The 22,475-nt window shown below is 48.6% G+C and overlaps 1 protein-coding gene across 1 annotated transcript in view; it reads right to left on the bottom strand.

The window, feature by feature from the left end:
• The window catches only part of LOC125084416 (deleted in malignant brain tumors 1 protein-like), a 75,839-nt gene that overhangs the window by 36,955 nt on the left and 16,409 nt on the right, over positions 1-22,475 (bottom strand). The window contains exons 8-25 of the mRNA XM_047701642.1: positions 21,382-21,699; positions 21,205-21,234; positions 20,048-20,086; positions 18,362-18,509; positions 17,126-17,316; positions 15,890-15,919; positions 15,228-15,269; positions 14,016-14,333; positions 12,496-12,525; positions 11,423-11,740; positions 10,829-10,861; positions 8,844-8,876; positions 7,131-7,284; positions 5,164-5,381; positions 3,769-4,086; positions 3,343-3,384; positions 774-803; positions 122-275 (exon numbers count right to left, since the gene is read on the bottom strand). Of these exons, the coding sequence (XP_047557598.1) occupies positions 122-275; positions 774-803; positions 3,343-3,384; positions 3,769-4,086; positions 5,164-5,381; positions 7,131-7,284; positions 8,844-8,876; positions 10,829-10,861; positions 11,423-11,740; positions 12,496-12,525; positions 14,016-14,333; positions 15,228-15,269; positions 15,890-15,919; positions 17,126-17,316; positions 18,362-18,509; positions 20,048-20,086; positions 21,205-21,234; positions 21,382-21,699 (2,446 nt within the window). The remainder of the gene's footprint in view (positions 1-121; positions 276-773; positions 804-3,342; positions 3,385-3,768; positions 4,087-5,163; positions 5,382-7,130; positions 7,285-8,843; positions 8,877-10,828; positions 10,862-11,422; positions 11,741-12,495; positions 12,526-14,015; positions 14,334-15,227; positions 15,270-15,889; positions 15,920-17,125; positions 17,317-18,361; positions 18,510-20,047; positions 20,087-21,204; positions 21,235-21,381; positions 21,700-22,475) is intronic.

Here is a 22,475-nt window from a genome sequence, read left to right as displayed (position 1 = left end):
AAGATGGGTACAGGTAGAGAAAGAAGTAGGAATGAATGAATTGAGGCTGGTTAATCTGGGAAAGAAAACTCTTAGTAGGGGCACGAGGGACACTGAAGTAGAAAAAGGCAAAGCTGCTTACTTCAGGCTTGGGATCACCAGTTCTATGTGGAACTTCTCAGCCACACGTATCACCCAGATGCACTCCATGTCAGTGGGGTAGTTCGTTGGATACCAAGGACTGGAGAAGGAGCCCAAGAGGCCTGAAATTAGTCCTCCACAAGAGTTACTTCCTCCTGTGGGCAGACAAGAGACCACTGGTTGGCTCCCAGGCGTGCACCTTGTCTTTTCCCGGGAGTAGAATCCAGAATTCCATCAAGCTCAACAGGGAATCGCAAAATGGGAAAGGATCATGGTGGTGTAGACATTGTTGTAGCTTGGCTGGTGTGTGGTTGTACCTCTGAGAGGGAATGAGGGGAAGAAAAGATGTGTGGCTGGTACCAGGGCAGGACCCCATGATTGTAGGTGAGACTGGAAATGGGATGGGACATGTCCATGGCAGGTGTGGGGTGTCCGGCTGATACACCATTAAGGCTCTATATCATTAATGCCCAGCTTCCTGCCGTGCAAACCGGCTCAATTCAGCGTAGACCATCCCTCCTTCCCCGAGGGCTCCGTCCCGCTGATTCCTTCCCCTCAGGCAGCCAGGACAGGCGGACATCTAGTCTGCTCTCATGAATTACCAAGACTGATTCCATCCTCGACACATTATACTTTCAATGAAGGAGAGTTACCTTGCGGTGGAGGCCCTTGAGGGATGGGAGCTGCAAACACCGAAACCAAAGAAGATCAGGAAGGAGCTCAGCATCACAAAAGCATCTTACCGTTACATACACATGAATGCACCTGTTACTACCTTGAGCCCACTACACTGGGCTCCCTCATTTCTCTTTTCTCTCCCCTTCTTTCAGTGATTCACCAAGAAACCACAGACAACGCACAGCTACGTGACTTGCTTTCTCTTCTGTCTTAGGGTCCACCAAGCCCCGGGCTGTCCTGAGATCGATCAGTCACGAGGTGTCACCCACAGTAACATCACTGGGCTTATGAGCGCACACCACTGCAGAACGTGCAGAAATGCATAGGGACAAAGGACAAAAACCAGACAGCGGAGAGCCTCGGTGGGGAAAGGACAAGCCTTCCATTGAGGTCGTGGGGCCCCCGGGGGTTGGGTGGGGGGAGCTTCCTCCTTTCTGGCGTCCTTTTGGCTTTGATTTCTGTGAAGCATGTATTTCTGTATTCTAGATGTGTCCTTAGGCACCACTGCCTGGCAGGTCGAGGACAGGGCAGGTTTTGAAAGCAGGTGCTTGTCAGAGTTTTACACCAGGGATTAGAGGGCATGGAGTTTGAAGCCTATGGGTCAGGTGCATTCGAGCTTTTCTTTGTCTCCGTGGTCCTTCCTGGGCTGCAGAGCAGTGAGGACAGCGACCCCTCTGCTGTCCTTCCTTCTTAGTCCTTCGCCAGGAAGGGTGCGGGACAGCAGTGGAGTAAATTTCTTCTGACATAAATTTGTCTCAGAAGCAATTCCCTTTTGTGGTGATCTCGGGGTCGTGATCTCGGGGTGGTGAGACTGAGCTCCACGTCTGGCTCCGTGTTCAGCGAGGAGTCAGCCTAAGATTCTTCCTCCCTTTCCCTCTGCATCTCCAGCCGCTCACACTCTCTCTCCCCCTCTCTCTCTCAAATAAATATATAAATCATAAAAAAGAGGCAATTCCCTTTTGTTAAAATGTTTGAGATGCAGTGTTTCCCTGAGAGAGTTAAATGGCAAAAGTCTTATTTTGTGTGTGTCCCTGCAAATACATAATGCTTTATGGAGAAGTGATTCACCCGTAGGTGGATAGTACTTGACATAAAGATTTCATTTTCCCCTGTACTGTCTTTTATTCCATGATGCCTTCTCTTATTCAGTGGGCTATGCACACCTGCCTCAGGAAAGGAATACCGTAGCAGGGAGAAAAGAGACATTATACTGGCTTCTGAGGTCTGCAACCCTAGATGGCAAGTGGGCTCGGCACAGAGCTGTCTGAGGAACCGGAAGCCGGGTTCTCCCTCTCCCTCCTCCTCTCTGGCTCCAGACTCTGGGAGATTCCTCACTGGGAAAGAAAAGAAAAGCCAGAGGCCACCAAAGGGAGGTAGCTGCTTGTCAGTCCCTGAGAAATGGTTCTGTGGGCTCTAACACCCCCCCACTGGTTGTATGCGTTGTGGGTCCTCATGCAAAATGAAAATGTGGGGCCTCAGCTGGAGCTGGGGAAGTCAACTGCCCCTTCCTGTAGGTTCACTTCTGCATCCTACATGAGGTGGGCAGTCTCCAGGGCATGGCGACCTCCACCTGGGATGCCCTTGAGATCTGTACTGGAGTAGGTAAAAGGACCCCCCACCAAGTGTCCTTCCAAGTGTGCCACAGTGGTGCCAGACCCTGGCAGGGAGAGGCTGCTAGCCACCTTGCCCAGCCCCCAAACCCTGTAGGGTGCACCTCAACCTTGACCTTCCCCACACCCAGGCCCCCAGTGAAGGCAGAGGGTGGAATTAGCCACTGTGGAGGGCTGGGGAGGAGGCTGGGTGGGGCCCAGGGCGCCGGCAGGTGGGGAAGTGGGCTGCTGAGAGCCTGTCCAGGAGAGACCAGCGGCTGCAGGAGGCAGGACCACATGTGCTCAGATATCAGTGGAGTGTTGAGTTTGGAGGTCACTGCCACACACTGACTCGTTGTCGGTTACCAGACGTGTACCCTTCTCTATTCCTGAGTTATCGGTGAAGTCCAAAGTCTCCCAGAGTAGCCCCAAATGGCTTCACTTCTCATACTCAGCCTGTTCTTGACCCACTGGGAGAGTGTGGCATAGACTCATCTGTGTTTTCTCCCATGCTCTCATTTTCCAACTCATGTTCTTGGAAGGCAAACCTTCTTACCTTCTCGCCTCTCCATCTTGACCCTCTTCTCAGCCACGGAGATGGAACTTCTTCCCCCTTTCCCCTCCTGTCCATCCTTGCTCTTCTGTCCAGAACGGAGTTTTGCATGCCATCTCATTTGGGAAATGTGGCTCTTAGCTTACTGTCCCAGCCACTGGCTCTCAACTTGCTGCATGTTGGGATCACATGGGAGGCTTTACATACTACTGATGACCAGTCGGCCTGGTGTGAGCCCAGAGATTCTGATGTGACTGGTCTGGGCGTAGCCTGACATCAAGGATTTCAAAGCTCCCTGGGAGATCAGTGTCTAGGTCACTGTCCAGCAGCGTCTAGCTCAAGACAGATTAGATTTCTGATTCACTTTGCAGAGATATTAGAAGTTCGAGGTATGGGACCTACCTGGAGATGTGGGGATCACATCTGGAGCCCAGGCCCCAGCATCTGCATGAATTAAAAAAAAAAAAAGGTAAATTTAGGAAATCTAAGTTACATTTTATGAAGACAAGTGGTGGGTTCTTAGTGTGAGGGGGTCTTAAACAGGTAAGCTTCATTACATAAATAGGAACACGAGCATGTTAGATTCTGGAAAAGGAGCTCGGACCCGGGAGAGGTTGCAGAGAAAAGGACCTGCCAACTGAATGGCTCTGGTATGCATTTCTTTAGAGGGAAGTCAGGCTCTCAGCATTCTTCGTCAGCCTGGGGACGCTCATCTGTGGGGCTGCCGTTCTCAGCTCCCCTGGCCCTGCTCTGTGCATACCCTCCATCCGTCACTCAAATTCCGCTGGTCGAAAGGTCAGAAAGAACGTGCCCTGGGAGGAGAGCTACCTGAGCAGATGACACCTGCGTCCTCATGGTGGCCACAGTTGTGGTCTGACCAGCCGGAGCTGAGGCACTGGCCAAGGTGGTTCTCCCTTCCCGAACACTGGATGTTATCCAGGAGGATGTTTCCGGAGCCTGGGCCGAAGTGAGCCTTCCCAGGGGCTGCAATGGCCCGTCCGCACCCCAGCTGTCGGCACACCACCTGGGCTTCATTCAGGTCCCAGAGGTCATCACATATGGTGCCCCAGTTCCCCTGGTGGAGGACCTCCACGCGTCCGGAGCACTGCCCAGATCCGCCCACCAGCTGCAGCTCGGGTCCATCTTCTAAATAGAGCAGGGTTTTAGTTTTAAACTTGGGAAGTTTTAAGTAGGAAGGATTTCTAGCTCCTGCATTTGTGTCTCAGGTAAATAAAGGCAAGAACAAAGCCCAAGGCTGTCTTATTCATTAATAGGGCTTCCAGGCATAAGGGTGAGACAGAAGAGGGTTTGAATTCAGCTCTACTGCTCTCTAGTTGTGTAACCTTTGACAAGTTGTTTTATCTCCCTGGGCCTCAGTTTCCTCATCTGTAAAATGGGGACTCCAGCAGCATGCATCTCAGAGGGGTGATGAGTGTGTGGGAGTGTGGATACAAAGCACAGTGCTCAGCACCCAGCACATCTTGGTTTCTGCAGGTCTTACCGTGTGGGTCTCTGACACAATCCTGGGGCCCTGGAGGAAGGGGTCCCCACCTGTGTTTTTGGATGTCACTTGGGTAAATGTCAATTTAATGCTTTGAAGGACTTGGGCCACCAGCCTGTCTAGGACTTCATAAAGCCCCATGGGGATGGCTATTTCTGGGCTGATGGGCTGTGGCCAGCTGGAACAGCATGCTGTTTCCTGGAGACCTTCCCTTACCGAGTTCACAAGTTCTGCCACACTCACTTTGGTTTCTGTTTCTCCAGCATATCCTCAAGAGCCTTTGTATTTGCTCTTCTCTCTGCCTAGAATGCCTCCTCGTTGTCACCCATCACATGTCCCCTGAGTAAGGTCATCCGTTCCCACTCAAGCCGCAGGAGCACCCTCCCCACTCAGGCATTCTCTTCTGTCCCCCAGGCTCTACACACTTAAAGCTCCTTTCTCATCTACACATTTAAAGCTTCTTCCCCTTAGAGGCGACAGTGAGAAAGGTCTTCCCAGGTGCTACCATTACCCCCAAATCATCGTGTCATTTCAGCCTCACACCACTGCCTGATTTCAATTGCCCACATGATGCTCTTAGTGGGAAAATCTAACAGCTACACAGCAGGGCTTATGGGGCCAATAGTGGGGTGTTTTAAAAAGTGAATCTCAGGCCTCTGCGAACAGGGGAGTCTCTCAAGTTAGAAAACTGTTCTGCCTTTTAAGGACCGGAAGCTTCCTACCTGATTTTCCTTCGCCCTGTGGAATTACATTGAACAGAGCATAAAAGCCAGTGTTGGTGATCATAGAATCACTTCGGAACACCACGGTCATGATGTCTGAGGAGGAGAAAAATATCACAGCCACCGAGGCACAGAACTTCCCCATGGACAGTGAGGCAATCCTGGGGCCATCAAAGATTTCAATGGAGTCGTAGGGGCATCCAAGGATATCCTCCAGGCTGGGGGTATCAAAGTGGAGGGTTAGTGGCAGGTTCAAACCTCCTAGATCTTAAAATTTAAAAAAAGGATGACAACCATAGGATTAAATATTTGGATTCACTTTAAACTGCATATTCATACATAAAGTATCAGTAAACTGCAGATGCCTTATTACAGAAGTCTTATTTTGTCTGAGGATTGTGGGAGGCTTGTGGTGACTGTGGTTATGACTTAGGAACAGAAATTTAAAAATCCTAATGGCTCTGGCCAGTCACCATCTCCATGGAATATTAAAAGTGCTGGTGTCCACGGCCAATGAATTCTTACCAGGCCAGTCCCTCAACGATCAGCGTGTAACCAACATCATGGCCAGATTTTCCCACCTCTCTATTTCACAACATTTTCCATACTCAAATTCTTGGAGAGAAAAAACTCGATTTTAAAGTAAAAATGTCAGCATGTTGAGTGTCTGCACTTTGGCAGGCACTGATGAGGGATGTGCCTGAGGCTGATTTTGAAGGAACAAATTCCCTGTAACAGAATGGACGTTGGAGGTGTGGGCTCAAGGGTCTCACTTCCTTGTGGGCTCTCTGTGTCCTTAGGGTTTTAGTCAACAAAGATTACACGTTTCTAGGATATTCTTTGGCCTAGGGCCTGCCTAACTCCACGGACCGGGCAGTAAGTCAGTGTGTGCTAAAGCTGGATTTTCATAGCATCTCATAATGTTGCATAATGTCAGCAGCTTGAAGCATGTCATATACAACAGGGAGGGCTTGGGCCGGACTCCGCCCACAGAATCACATGCTGGGGAAGAGCTGGAGCTCTGAAACCGGACAGACCTAGCTGGTCAGCCTTGGACCAGTCAGTTACCATCTCTGAGCCTCAAGCTCCTCATCTCTCATGGAGATGACAGGGGCATATACCCTTGGGCTGTAGTGATGCTGGAATATTACAAGGCATACAAAACACATAGTGCAGGGGTGCCTGGGTGGCTCAGGCGTTAAGTGTCTGCCTTCGGCTCAGGTCGTGATCCCAGGGCCCTGGGATCGAACCCCACATTGGGCTCCCTGCTCAGCAGGAAGCCTGCTTCTCCTTCTCCCACTCCCCCTGCTTGTGTTCCTTCTCTCACTGTGTCTCTCTCTATCAAATAAATAAATAAAATCTAAAAAAAAAAAACCAACAAAACAAAATACATAGTACAGAGCCTGGATGCACAGGCAACACTAAAAGAAATGTCGGCTGTTATTTCATGCTGTGGAGGTAAAAAAAAAAAAAGTCAGTGCCTCAGAGAGATGAATCCCCTGTGTGTCAGAGATAAGTCCAGGCCTCCTCTGGCTCCTTTCACTTGGAGGCAACATTGAGAAGATTCGGGGTTGGGGCTGGAGTAGGCGGCTCACGTGGGTGAATGGGAAGCCTCCTACTGCTTGTTTAAAATTCAGAAAAAGGAAAAAGAAATTCTAAGAGCCTAAGTATTGGTACCCATTGTATAACAAGGGCAATGCTGGTAAGGAGGACTTGGATGACATTCTTAGGAAAAAAGTCAAAAGAAAAAGCTATCCTCATGAGGTTGAATTTGTCAGTAAACCATTTACTCAGTTTTTCCAAGTAGAAGGAACGCGTTGGATAGGGCTACAAAATTAATTTGACCTTCAAATTGGGAAGAATTTCCTCCCCAAATGTTTCCCACTAAAAGAAATGTCTTTATTTTGAATCCACAAACCAATACACTTATTTAAAAAGAATCTTCTCTGAAAAAGTTGTTTTCTTACTTCAAAGTCGGAATCATGAGTTCTATGCGGAATTTTTTGTCCACGTGAATCTCCCAGACGCACTGGATGTCTGTCGGGTAGCTTTCCGGGTACAGCGGACTGGAGAAGGAGCCAGACAGACTCGACAAGACCCCTCCACAGGAGCTACTTCCTCCTGAAGCCAGAGGAAGAAGGATGCCAGCATGTGTCCCTGAGGTGGCCCCTAGGGGACCCCAGTCATGACCCACTCACACCTGGGTGAGTCAGGCAGTGGTCCCCCCAGTGGGCACACACAGTCTGTCTGTACAGATTTTTAGCCTAAACGTCTCCAGGGAGGGAGAGTCCATTCGATCTCATTCTGATGCAACAAGAATATTAATATATGGGAGGTCCCTGTCTTTTCCTCTCCCCTTACCCTCTGCTAAAGAAAATATTATATTTTTCAGGTCTATTCACTATCCCCTCATTCTTCTAAGGTGGAAGGATTCTTGCTTGTGGGGAGAGAGGCAGAGAGGATCTACATGGTGAATTGGGAAGGAAGGACGAAGGGACAGACGCTGTTGAGCCTAGGTAAAGTGAGAGTTTGGGAAGGTTTGCAGAACAAGAGGCTCCAGAACAACTTTGGTGTCTGATGAGCTGGGGAGAAGGGGACGACGTGGCCTGTTGAAGGAGGCTATGACTGGCCGTCCCCTTAAGTTCTTTTTCACCCCCTTTTCTGGGTAGATTGTGTTTCCTTTAACTCAGTATCTACAGAGACTGGAACTTACAGGTCTTTGGATTTGTAAGAGTTACATAAGTGAAATCTAATTCTTCTATATTATATTATGTAAAATATATTATATATGTTTATATTATTTATATTATATACAATATATTATATTCATATAAATAAATACAAATTATATTTGTATATATATTATTTGTTATATAAAATATATTCATATAAATCAATACACATGCATATGTACACACACGTGCACACACACATGTAGCATGCCACACAAAAAACCAGAGATCTTAGAATCATCAAATTATTTTAGAGGAAATTTGAAAACACAACATGAGTTGTTGACCTTGTTTCCTAAATTACCAAGTTGCTTAATTTTCTCCTTTCTGTTTTTGCCTGACTAACTTGTCATGCTCTCAGAATTCCAAGATTCTTGGTCTTCAAAGTGACAGATGTTGGCAAGTAGGGGTGCACCAAGTTAGCTTGGAGCTATCCTGTTAGTTGTGTTGTAGTTACAACTGGGCCAGGTCAGACAGACACGAGAACCCTGGGACTGGTTTTCTTGAAACCTCTACTGGTGAGCTGACACCCATTGTGGGTGCTCCCTCCAGGACTGCACTCTTAGAAGGCAGGCTGGGTATGACCACCACATTCTCTTCAGGTCCCTTGTCACCCTCCCGCCTACTCTGACCTGGGCAGATCCACATATCCCTTTCCCAGCCTGCCCCTTGGGCTAGCAAGTCAATATTTACAGGCCTTAGTCATGCAAATGCATGTCCCTTGGGGAGGCTATAGTGGGAACAGAGGGGCTGCATTGGCTGGGATGCTGACTCCCTTGGTGTTCTCATGGAAAGGGCCATGACAGGACTGGCCTGGGAGGTAGACAAGCAGCCCCTCACTTGTGCTGTGCCTGCCTCTCTGTGTCACATCCTGGGCACTCTGCCTAGCATCTGCTATGACGGTTCTCTTGGTGTTGAGTTACCATCACAGTTTAAACAAGTAACTACCTGTTATATGATCCTGAGAAGCTGTGGAAAGACCTAGAAGGAAAAGAAAAAGGGAGATCATGCTGACATTCAGGGGAGAAGTACTGAGTTTCATCTACAAGTTAGTGAAATGTAAAGGGTTTTCTCTGAAATGTCAAGGTACTTAGTGCCAACTGAGAAAGGTCTGAAGGTGCTGAGTGAATATTTCTATTATCCTGGGGCAGATTAAAGAAGGCCACACATTCTTGGACATGCCTTCTGTCACGAAGTTTGATCTAGGTCTCCTTGCTTGAACCTGGGTGGCCTCTGTTTTGGCCAACAGAATATGGTGGAAGTGACACTGTGGGACTGGAAGCTTCCACTTCTTGTCTCTGGAAACACTGGCTCACTTGTGCACCTGGAACCACCTTGTAAGAATGATTAGCCTGCTGGGGAGACCGTGTGAAAAAGTCCCGAGACCACCAGAGGGGAAGAGGGCCTTGGAGGAGCCCACCCCTGTCTCCTCCAAGCATCTAGCATGTGCTCAACTCTCCAGACCACCCTATAGGTGAAACCCACTGAGTGACCCTGCTTAGAGCTACATGGAGCAGAAGAATCTCCTATCTGAGCCATGCCCAAATTCCTGACCCACAACAACAAACACGTCATTAAATGACTGTTGTAGTAAACTACTCTGCTTTTAGAGTAGCAACAGAGAACCAGAATGGCTCCTTTCACTCAACATGGTCTTCCTCATCTCCCCATTATCTATGTAGTCTTCAGCATAGCTGAGTTATATAAAATGAGAACTCTAGGTAGGCCTTCATTTGACTATCCCCTGCCCTTGACCTCCATCCATGGCCTTTGAACTTTGGACGGTCTTCCTTCCCACTCATCCCAGGAACACCCAGAACGCATCAAGGTCTTCTCTAAGAAAGTGTCCAAGAGAGATGCTTCTGACAATGACTTATGACTTGTGTATGTGGAGGCAGCCACGTTCATTCAAAGAGCAAGAGATGGGGTCTGCAAAGTCCACTTCTGCTACTTTTCCCCCCTTCTCTCTCTCTCTTTCCCAAAGATTTATTTATTCATTTACTTGAGAGAGAAACGGAGAGCATGCACAAGTTGGCAGTGAGGTAGAGGGAGAGGAAGGAAGGGAGAAGCTCCAGCAGACTCCCTGCTGAGCGCAGAGCCCGACATGGGTCTCGATACCACAACCCTGAGATCATGACCTGAGCTGAAATCAAGAGGTGGATGCTTAACTGACTGAGCCCCCCGGGTGCTCCCAGTTCCACTACTTTCTACCTGAGTTATCTTCGGCAGGCTTTTGGATCTCCTTAACCCTCAGCTCTGATAATTAGATACATATATTCATACAGAGATCATTCCTGCTCCCATGCAGGTGCTCAGAAACATCTATTGCAATGAAACAAAATGCCTTTTCCTTTACCTCCAGTATCATTTCGGAATTTACAATGCATATGTTGCTCTGATTTTTCTAATCTTTGGCTTTTATTACAGATGAATATCACTCAGTCCTTAAGTTTGAAAATCTTTGAAAACAGGCAAAAGTCATAGGATCCCCATGAGCATGTACTTCGTGGACAGACTGATCAGTGTCAATACTCGTTCCACCACTAACTTGCTGAGTGATCTCAGGAAAGTTACTCACCCTTTCTGTGCCTCAAATTTCTCTTCTGTAAAGCAAAGGATGTTTTGCAGGATTAGCAATAATCTGAGCAAAATGTCTCCCCATCTTTGTGCTAATTTTACCTGATCTTTGTGGAGCCAGGGCCAATGAAAGGATATGGTCAATGAGACTGGTGGCCAAGGGTTCAAATCCACTGGCTAGCCCTGGGTACACTGCTAACTTTCTTTGCCTCAGTTTACCTATCTAGAAAAGTAATTGCCTCCACGCGTTATTGTGGGATTAAATGAGCTGTATATGTGAGGGGCTCAAAACAGTGAGTTTGATACTATTATTATTATCAGAAAGTTGTCCAGACTAGAAAAAAATATGGACATACCTGGAGGTGTGGGGGGAGGCAGCTCTTCTGCGTCTGAATGCATAAAGAAAGGCAACAGGTCACTCTCTTTAGTGAATCCAAAGCATGGAGGGGGCGGGATAACGAGGGTACAAGCGGGGAATGAGGGGAGAGGACCCTGGCCTTTCAGGGCACAGGACTCAGCCGTCCTCTGGCAGGGTCCCTGGCCTTGGGAGGGGTGGGGCACAGCACGGGGGTCATCTCTGCCCCACGGCAAGCAGTGCAGGATCACCCATGGCCCGTCTTCTGCTGAGTCACCTGGACTACTTGTGAAAATGTAGATTCCGACATCCCTGCCCAAATTAGTCGAGATTTCTGGGGCCAGAGTCCAGGACTCTGCACTGCAATGCCTCGGGTGGTGCTGGGGTATGTGAACATTTGAGACCTCCCACGTGCAGCCCGGCGCTGCCCAAGGGTGTGTGTGAGCCCAGGGCCTGGCGCAGAGCAGACGCTCAAGGATGGTTTCATGAAACCATGAGTGAGTGGGCAGATGGGTAGATTCCATCTGGGATGCATGGTTTCAAAATGTCTTCAATAACAACGTTAGACGTGATTGCCTGAGAGGAGAGGGGCTACCTGAGCAGATGACGCTGGCGTCCTCGTGGTGGCCACAGTTGTGCTCCGACCAGCCCGAGTGGGCACACTGGCCCAGGTAGTGCTCTACCCCGGAACACTGCAGGTTGTCCAGGAAGATGTTTCCAGAGCCCGGGCCGAAGTGGGCCTTCCCCAGGGCGGACACGGCCCGTCCGCACCCCAGCTGTCGGCACACGACCTCGGCTTCGTTCAGGTCCCAGAGGTCATCACACACGGTGCCCCAGACCCCCCGGTGGAGGACCTCCACACGTCCTGAGCAGCGTCCCGAGCCGCCCACCAGCCTCAGCTCTGGCCAGTCCCCTGCAGACAGAGGTAGGGGGAGAGCGTGAGTGCCCAGATGACCCACCTGGGTTGCACCGGTGCCAGGCCTCAGAGGCCAGCAGGACTGTGGGTTTGCAGAGGGACATGCCTGATCGTGAATCCTGGGGCCTGGTCCTCACCTTCCTGAGGCGTGTTCCTGAGCTGCAGGTTGTGGGCGGGGGAGTGGGGGTGGGTCTTGAACCAGTTTAACCTGATTTCAAAGGAATTTATTGTCTTTCCTGTTAGACATTGATGATACTGCTATAAACCAAAGAAATACGGTTCCTGCCCTTGAGGCGCCTAAAGTCCTTTAATCAAATATAGACACCGGGACAAGGTGCTATTCCTCGGTGTGATAAAAACATGGAAGGGGAGGACAGGTGCTGTGTCATGAACAGGCTAGAGGCGACACCTGGGAAGAATCCAGACAGTGAGGAGTGGGCGAGGGAGGAAGTGGGGTGAGGAAGGCCTTTGAGCCAGAGAGAAGAGCATATGCAGAAAGACACTGACATGCCGTTTCCTCACGCACGGATATCCAAAAATACGGACTCACATGTACACACACACACACGCACACACAGAGCCATCCCCACATGCAAAAATTTCAATAGAAATAATTCCATTGGCATCTCAGTGGTGTGAAAACCTCGGCAATTCAGACAGAGAGTGAACTTAGAGCTGGAAGAAAACAAACGGCCCAAGGAAAAGTCAGGGAGAGCTAATGCTCGAGTCCCATCAAGGTGAGCGTGACCTACCTGGACTCTCCATGAGCGACTCATCAGCCTCTGTTTGTAGAAAGAATAATTATGTCAGCATGTTTCAGAGCTCCTGCTTTCAGAGACTGACTACAAAGGTTTGAACTACATCTTTGCAAGAGTTTATTGCTCTGATCTGGGAAGAATTAGTCCCGTTAAATAACACAGGCCTGGGCGAGCCAGGTGCATCGTGGACATAAAGGAGAGCTTTTCTCGGGCTGTTGGTTGCCTCCTGCACCGTGAGGAAGCGGCCAGCCACGAAGGGCGCGTGTGGGGCCCGACTTGAACTGCTGACTTTGTAGCGGACGGGTTTCACTCTGGGGAGTCACTGGGGGCAGCTCAGATGTAGATGATCACCCTCCAGAACCCGGGAAAGAGGAATCACAGGGGGCCCGAGAGGCTGCGACTAGGTCAGTCTTGCCACATGGAACAGGACGCCCAGAAGCAAACGGACAGATGAAGGGAGCAAAGCACGTGCGTGGAAGTATCATCTCAGATTGGAGAGCGGGGGTACTGCTTCTCCCGGGGCAGCTCCAGATCACGAACACCACTTGGAGTGGCAGGTACTAATCTTTTAAACCTCACCAGGCACTGGTCTGCCGAAAGGCTTCTTGGGGTTGGGAGGGGTTATTAGTAGATGTTCCAGAGGTGACTACCTTGCTCCTTGCTAATTTGTGCACATGCATAAATTCAAAGTCTCTGAAAAAATTGTAACGTCATGGGGTGATTAAAGTGAGCCATTCCAGTCCACCGATTTCCATGGGGAATTGAGTGAGGAAGACGGCAGGAAAAATGACCGGATATGCAGCCCTTTGGTCAGGTGTCTGAAAGTGCGTTACGGAAGACGGCTCAAAGCCTTTCCGCACTCCTGCAAGAGAGCCATCAGTCCCCATTATTAAAGACGGGGGAATTGAGGCTCTAAGAGCTTATGTGCTGCCCAAATGCAGTCTGAGTGTCGGCACCAGCTCTGGCATCCAGACCCTAATCTGCTCAGCTCAGCTCTGATGTCTTCTCACTGCCTCTGAATGAAAGACCTTTACATAAATTCCTTAAACATTCCCGTAGTTAAATATGTTCTTCGCACATGTTAGTTTTCAGTCAAGCCCACCTGCCTTTGGTAAATCTTACTACCAAATTAGAAAATCAGTAGGTTTTATTCTGGGAGGCTGGCAGTTAAAATATTGTATTTTTTTTTAAGATTTTATTTATTTATTTGTGAGAGAGAGCATGAGAGGAGAGAGGTCAGCAGGAGAAGCAGACTTCCTGCTGAGCAGGGAGCCCGGATGCAGGACTCGATCTCAGGACTCCAAGATCATGATCTGAGCCGAAGGCAATCACTTAACCAACTGAGCCACCCAGGCACCCAAAATCTTGTATTTTTGACCAGGTTAGAAGAGATAAAGCAAAAATCAAATGCCATGTGTTTGAGGGCCCTTTGTCCCTGGCCATCTCTGAGTTCTAGCAGGGTGGTCTTGTAGACAGTGGGACTGGCAATGACCAACTGAGAGGGGAGGGGCTACCTGAGCAGATGACGCTGGCGTCCTCGTGGTGGCCACAGTTGTGCTCCGACCAGCCCGAGTGGGCACACTGGCCCAGGTAGCGCTCTACCCCGGAACACTGCAGGTTGTCCAGGAAGATGTTTCCAGAGCCCGGGCCGAAGTGGGCCTTCCCCAGGGCGGACACGGCCCGTCCGCACCTCAGCTGTCGGCACACGACCTCGGCTTCGTTCAGGTCCCAGAGGTCATCACACACGGTGCCCCAGGCCCCCTGGTGGAGGACCTCTACACGTCCTGAGCAGCGTCCCGAGCCGCCCACCAGCCTCAGCTCTGGCCAGTCTCCTGCAGACAGAGACCTGGTGATCATTGTCTTCTAGGGACACTACACGTTGCCCATGAACTGGTTACGCTCTCCACCCTGACACTTCTATTAGGGAAGGGAACTTGATAAAAGAGCCAGCCAACTGGTCAACCTCTTACTTGGAGGTTAATATGCAATTAAGATAGTCAAAATTACTTTAGCCTAAAACATTCATTAATCGAGTATGTATTGGGCCAGAGGAATGTGCCAATCTATTTCAGCTAAGTACAGAAAAACATTATATATAATATTCACAGTGATTTGTGGCTTTGTGGAGTGCCTTAGAATGGGTGGGTGTGTATGTGCTCATCTTCACCTTTGTAATAACTCAGAAGGCAGGCGGAAGAGTACCAGCACGCCACTTCTATCCATGAGGAGACTTTAAGTCGGAGAAGTGAAACTATTCACCCAAAATCCCACATCTGGGATGTAGCAGATCTAAAGTCAGCTCTCCTGGTTCCAAAGTTCACTGTTTTTCTCTGCTATTCTATCTCACTGCCTCTGGAATAACTTTGACACTCCACTCACTTTGAAAAAGCCCATTAGTTACACAGATACAGGTTAACCAAGAGCAAGACTGGCCAAATAAAAAAAAAAAATATAGAGAACCCCACTAGAAGGCACCTGGAAGCTGGTCAGGCTTTGAAGACTGAAAAACACCAAAAAATAAAAAAGAACTTTGCTCATGATTCTAGAGCTAAAGGATCCCAAGAGTTTTGGATGGTCCTAAAAATATGCATAGAGTCAACTGGTCCATTTTTCAAATAGATGAAGTACACGCAGTTGGTCCAGTTTCTGCCCCTGAAGCAGGTACAGATGCAGGTTCCAAGAGGAAAGGATAGTTGGTAAGTGAATGCATGCATCCCAGGGCTTACCTGGTCTTGCTGTCACTGTCTTGGGTGTTGCTGTTGGGATTGCTGTGAATACAAGACGACACCCTTCAGATAAAAAGGGTCAAGATGGCATCATCCCTTAAATACCAAGATTCTGGTTGATTCATTCTCCCTTGCATCTTTATAATAAAGGGTCTCCCAAATGGCATTCTGTTTATGTTGTTCCTCAGACATGTAGGATCCAACAGAAGTAATATTCCTTTCTGTCCAGTCACTGGGAATATGATGACACTTAAATTGTGCCATTCTGTTCCAGAATGCAAATATGTATGGTGCCCCTCTAGGGAAAAAGCCATTTCTTCCATGTGCTTCTGTTTTGTTAACTTTCCCTAAGTGTGCAGGGCTTGATTGGGTGTGTCTCACTGTTTTTGATAAAAGCAAGGAATTAAGAAATCAAATTGGCAATAACCAATTTACAGACACCCAACGGTTGGTATGTGGAACTTGGTTCTATGGTGAATGGGAGTTATGCTTGTGCAAAACATGTACAGACAGAATCTCTCGGCTAGCTGGAAAGATGCAGGAAATTAGGAAAAATATGAAGCAGAGATCAAACTATGACACTCCAAGCACCAGGAGGGGGGGCAGAGGAAGACACACAAATGAGGAATGAAGATAAAGAAGCAACAGTAAATGTGACTCACTGATTAGATGTGGGGTCCTTGAACTCGCCTCTGCAACGACAAGGAAGCCTCATCAGTAACTGCTCAATCACAGTGACAATGACTTTCTCCGACCCACTTTGTGACACAGAGAGCCTCCTCCCCGTTTCATAGCATACTTCCCAAGGGTGCTCACTGAGCCACCCTGGCGCTCCCTAATAGGGCTGGAGACTGATCTGAACAGCATCTCAGCCAAGACAGATGATAGAACTGCTCATGGGGTCCATGAGACAGACTCTTTTCTCTCAGTGGTAAATAGTGCAGGATCCATGGCTGGGTGGCCTCAGAACAATTATGGAACCTCTTTAGCCTCAGTTTCCCCGACTGTACAAGGGGAAGAACCATGGGTTCGTGTGAGGATGAAAGGCAGTAACACATGCAGAGTGCTTACGGGGTTGCCTCGCATAAAAGCGGCATTCAGTAAATGTTCGTTACTATGTTGATCACTGTTGCTGTGATTACCCAACCTTGAGTACCTGTGCTATATCTGAAACCTTGGCTCAGCTTCTGTCTGCTTCTCGCTGCATGTCCTGTACATCCCATCTCTGTACTCACGCTGCTCCTTCTCCTGCATGCCCCCTCCCCATTTCTCAACTCACAGCTTGGCCAGGCTTAAAGACAAATCTAAGGCTGTCTCTTCCTATGTTTCCTTCGTGTTTTAGCCTGCACGGCTCTCTCTCTTTTCTAACGTCTTTGGCTGAGATGCATGTGTATGTCAATTTAGTATATTCTAGTCTATCCCATTTGTTTGCCTTCATTTAGTCTATTCTACTTGTCCTCTAATTGCATCACACGGGTTTGTTTTAAACTGCTTCCAGATTGTACATGAGCCCCTCTTAGGCTGGGACCACAGCTGCTTCTTCTGTAGGTCCTGAAACACCCGCCTCATACTAGATTCATTGTAACTCCAGAAGCGGTGTCCCATTGGGCAAACTGTACCGAATATTTATGGGGAAGCAGGCTTGGGGTTGAATCTGCCAAGCACTGAGCACATGATGTACCATCGTTGTGCAAGGGCTTTACTTGTGTCATTCCAGGTAAGCCCCATGACAAGACTAGGAAGGAAGCTTCTCTAATCCCTGTTACACAGGGAATGGTTTGAGGCACAGAGAGGTTGGGTCTCTTGTCCAGGGTCACAGAGTAAGTGATGGGGCTATAACTGGCCCCAAGGCAGTTAGCTGCAACTCCAAAGCTCCTGCTTTTAACCACCGTCCATACCTTTGGGTGCAGAGTAATAATAAGCAACGAAGTTTTTCCCTATGTTGTTGAAGCTTCGGAAGTACACGAGGGTCATTGAGCTGGAGGAGGACGCATAGGTGAGGTAAGACCCAGAGCAGGTTTTCCCCAGGGACTTTGTTGAGGATGGAGGGCCGTCCAGGATTTCAAAATATTCATTGGTGCAATCTAGGCTAGGGAAGCAAAGACCGATGGTACCTCTTAGCCTCCCCATTAGCAGATCTCAGAGGGATGCTGTGAGGCAGCATCTGTCTTTCACGGCAATAAAACTGGGGACAGATTAAAGCCCGTCAGTCATTTGAACATAGTATAAAATCCTTTCATCCCACTTTTTCTTGAGGGGATGGGATCTTAACTGGAAGAGTGAAGAGGAGGCTGGAGTATGAGGTCGGCCCCTGCTGAGGCCTGGGGCTGCAGGTACCTGGAAACCCAGGGCCAAGGGCGGGATCAGGCAGCAGCCTGCCTGTAGGACGGGCTTCAGGCTCCAATCAACCTATTTAGGAACTCCACAGGTGACCTGCCTAGAGGGAAGCGAGCTACCAAGTCTGCCCAGCTTGCTCCGTGCAAGCCATCCCATCTGTCCACTCTTCTTCCTGGTGAAGTTTTGTCCAGATGCCCCTAGGGTTAGAGTCAGAAGACCATCCCCAAGCCTCAGCCTCATGACCCATCCATTCCAAGTCATTTTTTGATTAAGCAAAATTCAATAGCAATAAATAATTTAGGTTGCTCCTGGGACATTCGATAACATCAACATTGACTATTTATAATATTAAAACCTAAAATTTCTTGATTTATGAGGTCTGGGGGTTCCCTGGAATCTGCATCTTTAACCAGAGACTGAAACATTCTCTCTCTCTCTGTCTCTCTCTCTCTCTTTCTCACACACACACACACACACACACACACACACACACACACACAAGTGGATGTGGAAGATGGGAAAAAAGAATAAGGTCTGTGGCTTAGCACAGTATTGCATGACTTCCTGGGTTGATATTGTCCTACAGTTATAGATGACGCCACCATTGGGGGGAGCTGGGTGAAGGGTACATTGGACTCTATGTATTATTTTTGTAGCTTCCTGTGTGTCTACAATTACGTCAAAATTCAAAATTAAAAAGGGCATGAAGAATTTTTTTGCTTGTGAGAATCAAGCACAGGAAAATGCTCAGACCTTTAAACTACACGGTGTACTTCAGTCATGTGCTTGTGACTTACTTAAGATATGGAAATGCCAGCAGTATGTGATCAGAAGCATTGGCCTTTATTTCCCACACACAGGTTATGTTGTCATGCATTTCGTTCTGCGGGGGATTCCTAATCGCTCCAGATGAGTTGGTAATTACTCTGCCACACCTAGATTTTTCTAAAGAAGAAAAATATTTTAAGATTTCAGGTCTTTTTTTCATTGTTCAGTTCACTACTTTTGGAATTCACACTTTCTTTTCCTTTCATTTTTTTTTTTTCCCAAAAAGATCTCTTTGGTCATTAACCTTGTGGGTAAGTCTTAGGACATGTCAGAGGCATACGCCAGTCTAAAAACTCTTATAAACTTAGGAAAATAGGGCATGAGAGTGTCTGGATCTTGACACATCTCTCACTTGTTTTGAGAAATCTATCACTGATGTGGCTGTGGCCGTGGGCAGAGCAGTTATCCAGTATCAGCCAGAATCTTTCCTTCTGCTTGTCGCTCCCCTCGTGGTTCTGTTCTGTGGGTTGGTTCTGTGGCTTTGACTTTTGTCAGGCCACCAGAAGTAACAAGTAAATGGCTTCATTTCCCCTAGTAAAGCTGAGTCTACATGGAGTCTTTATGTATATGAACATGTCAGTGTCCCATCTGCCATCTGTTATAATTTATTAAAATTACACTATTAAAAATCCACTACTAAGTGGAGAGGACTTCCCCTGAGTCATCTACCCCACCAACACTGACATCATTCTGTGTCTGTCTGTTCACCACATGTCCATTTGTTTTCCATCTGCTTGTCTATCCATCTGTCCAGTATTCAGTGCAAAATTAAAAGTAATGCCTGTAGCAATGGCTTTCTCCATCAGACTATCTGGCTGTGCAAGAATTGGACCTATACTCGATTGGCTCTGGTCATCTACCTACGGCTCTTCCATAGAAGGACCAGCCAGGCTGTCCAGGCATCGGTATTATTTTAGCCCTTTATCTCCAAGTGGTGTCAAGAAAAGTTTAGCAGAGGGGCACATGGGTGGCTCAGGTGTTAAGCATCTGTCTTTGGCTCAGGTCATGATTCCAGAGTCCTGGGATGGAGGCCCGCATCGGGCTCCCTGCTCAGCGGGAAGCCTGCTTCTCCCTCTCCCACTCCCTCTGCTTGTGTTCCCTCTCTCGCTGTGTCTCTGTCTAATAAATAAATAAAAATCTTAAAAAACAAAAAAAGAAAAGTAAAAAAAAAGAAAAGAAAGAAAATTTTAGTGGAGTTTCTGGAAGCCCCAGATATAGGCAAAAACAGAGGGGGGGAAATGGAAGATGCAAAGAAAGGATGAACAAGGAAGAAAGAGATTGTCAGAGAAGGGACAAGGGTGGAGAAGAAGAACATGGTCGTTATGGCGGCAGCCCTCTGCAGTGATGCTCTTGGGTAGCGCTCGGCCAACACTGCTGTTAGGAGCCATGTGCCTGCCCTTCACAGGAACTGTCCATGCTGGAGACCAAGCATGCGGGTGTCACTTGATTATTTGGACTGCCTTCTGTGACTACATAGCAATGGAACTGGAACCATAAATCCATCTGCCTTCATTATTGGACTCTTCACTCAGAACGTGGGTTCAAAGGGATCACCCAAACAGGGAGTGGTAATTTGCTCAGCTTTCTTGGGGAACCACTTTGGGGCTTGAGCTAAAAGATGGTGGTCAGAGCAACCAAGGACACCAAAGTCTCACCTGTGGCCATTGGTCCTGCTATGACAGCCAGTGGGCGATCTGTCAAACACAGAAAGGACATGTGGCTTGTCAGCTGGCACTGAGGTCCTGGTACTAGCTGCACATGATCCCCTGAGGAGCTCATAACAAATACAGTGTGGGGCCCCTCCCAGAATGGCTGAGTCCTCTCTGGGGGCAAGGCCAGAACAGGCAGGGGACGTTAATGTGTGGGATGGAAAAAGCACTGATCTAGATCCTTTCCAGATTTTGATGTATCATCCTCTTGTTATACACACAAATGAGATATTTTTAAAAATGGGGATTTAAGAACACTGAAGACATGAAATTCTGCCAACTATAGCCAATTCCAGTGACCCAAGGCCTGGAGTTAGGAGACTTTGAGGTAAGAATAGGAAGAGACCCCAATTCACCCTTTCCTTTCACCTGGTGTTGCTCAGAGATGGGAGGCCAACACCCAAGGATGCTGTGGCTCCTCCTTTATGCCCCCTGCATATCTCCTACCAGGGACACCTGACCCAGAAACCCCTACTGGAGACCTTTCCTGTGACCAATCCATTTCGACCTGCTAGAGTTGACAACCCAGGAAGGAATGTGCCTGAGGCTTTATCAGACCTTTTCTACTCAGATTTATTCATGATTCACTCTCTGACCAAGAGCCAGCTGAGGGCAGGGCATCAGGGAACCTGGGGGTTTGATGAAGGAAAGGGGGTACTGGCATGGAAAACTCTGGGTGCTGGCATTAAGACCTTGTGGGAAAACTAATAGCTCTGTGGGCACCAGGAACAAAGCAGAAGCAGGGAGAGGGTGGAAATGGTCACCTTGACTTTGGCCAGGTCCAGCCCACCCGCCATTTGCCCCTGGCCAGGAAGTATCCTTAACCATCCCCCTACCCATAGACCCTCAGAGCTGGCAACAAGTGCTATACACATGTCTGAGAAATTTAGAATCTGCTTCCTGTGTACAGAATGGGGGAGAAGTTGAAAGTGAGGCTGGATCAAATGATTTCTAAGGTACTATCCAGTTCTCCCACTGGACAGTCAGGTGACTCCACATGTCCCAGCCACTCCATGGGCCTGGAGGATGACACATCCAACTTCCAGAAGAACTTCTTCCCCAAGGTTTTGGGAAACTGCACATGTAAATATTGCCTTCCTTACCCAGGGGTGAGACGGTTGAGTATTCAGCATCTGTAAACACGAGGGGTTAAAATATCCACTGTGAGCAAATAATGCACGGGTTCCTTTTCAACAGCTAAATTTACATGGCCTTTTGAAAAGTGTTCTCTCAGGAAGAGCCAGGGCTGGGCTCTGCCTGGGAGGGGAGCCGAGGTTTACCTGAACAGATCACGCCGGCATCTTCTCCGTGCCCACAGTTGTGGGAAAACCAGCCGATGTGGGAGCACTCCTCCAGGCGCGGCTCATCTCCCCTGCAGTGCACGTTGTCAAGGAGGATCTTCCCAGAACCTTCCCCAAAGTGGGCCTCACCTGGGGCTGACATGGCCCAGCCACACCCCAGCTGCCTGCAGATGATGTTTGCTTCTGGCAGGTCCCAGAGGTCATCACACACAGTCCCCCAGACTCCCTGGTAGAAGAGTTCCACACGGCCTGCGCACCTCCCATGGCCACCTACCAGCCGCACGGGGGCCCCGCCTCCTGGGAAAGAACGGTGGGTCATGGGCTGATGGTTGCTCTCTCTGCCTTTCGATGACTGGACTATCTGTTACCCAACCTAGCTTTTCTTATTTTCCATGACTTTGCTATCCACACTTTTCACGCAGTCATGTGAGCTCCCATGCCATTCTCCAGCTAAGTCTGCTCTAAGAAGCCTGTAATGTCTTCCTTATCCACACTCGTGTTTCAGACAGTTTGCTTGTAGTAGAGTGTTTACAAAAATGACCACACTGCTTCTCTTCCTGACATCCTCACTCTCTACAATGTGTCATTGTTGCCCTGCCGGTCAAGAGGTTAGTTTACTTTCCTACTCTTTGACTTTAAGCTGTGGTACGTGACAGCAGAATGGGACAGAAGTAATGTGTACTCCTGTGGAGCTGAGGCCTCCAGAGGCATGACAGGCTTCAGTTCATTCCGTGGGAACACTGAAGGGATGCTGTGAGGAAGCTTGAGCTAGTCTGTGGGTGACAAAGGAGTAGTATTTTGCTCAGCTTCCTTGGAGAATCACTTCAGGGCTTGCGCTAAAAGATGGTTGTCAGAGCAGCTGAGGACACCAAAGTGAGGTGGCCTCATCACCTCTGTCACCTCTGTATAAGAGCTATGGAACAGTAAGACATATACGGGAGTCCATCCTAGGTCAGGCAGCCTTCAGCTGACCTGTCAGCTAGACACAGATGCATGGACAAGCCCAGCAGAGTCAGCCAAGACCAGCCAAGCCCATCCCAGAGGGGCAGAACTACCCAGCTGACCTTTGGACC

The sequence above is a fragment of the Lutra lutra genome, chromosome 14 (genome assembly GCF_902655055.1).
Source record: "Lutra lutra chromosome 14, mLutLut1.2, whole genome shotgun sequence".
Taxonomy (NCBI): Eukaryota; Metazoa; Chordata; class Mammalia; order Carnivora; family Mustelidae; genus Lutra; species Lutra lutra.
The sequence above is the reverse complement of the archived record's forward strand: the minus strand, read 5'-3'. Positions and strand labels throughout refer to the sequence as shown.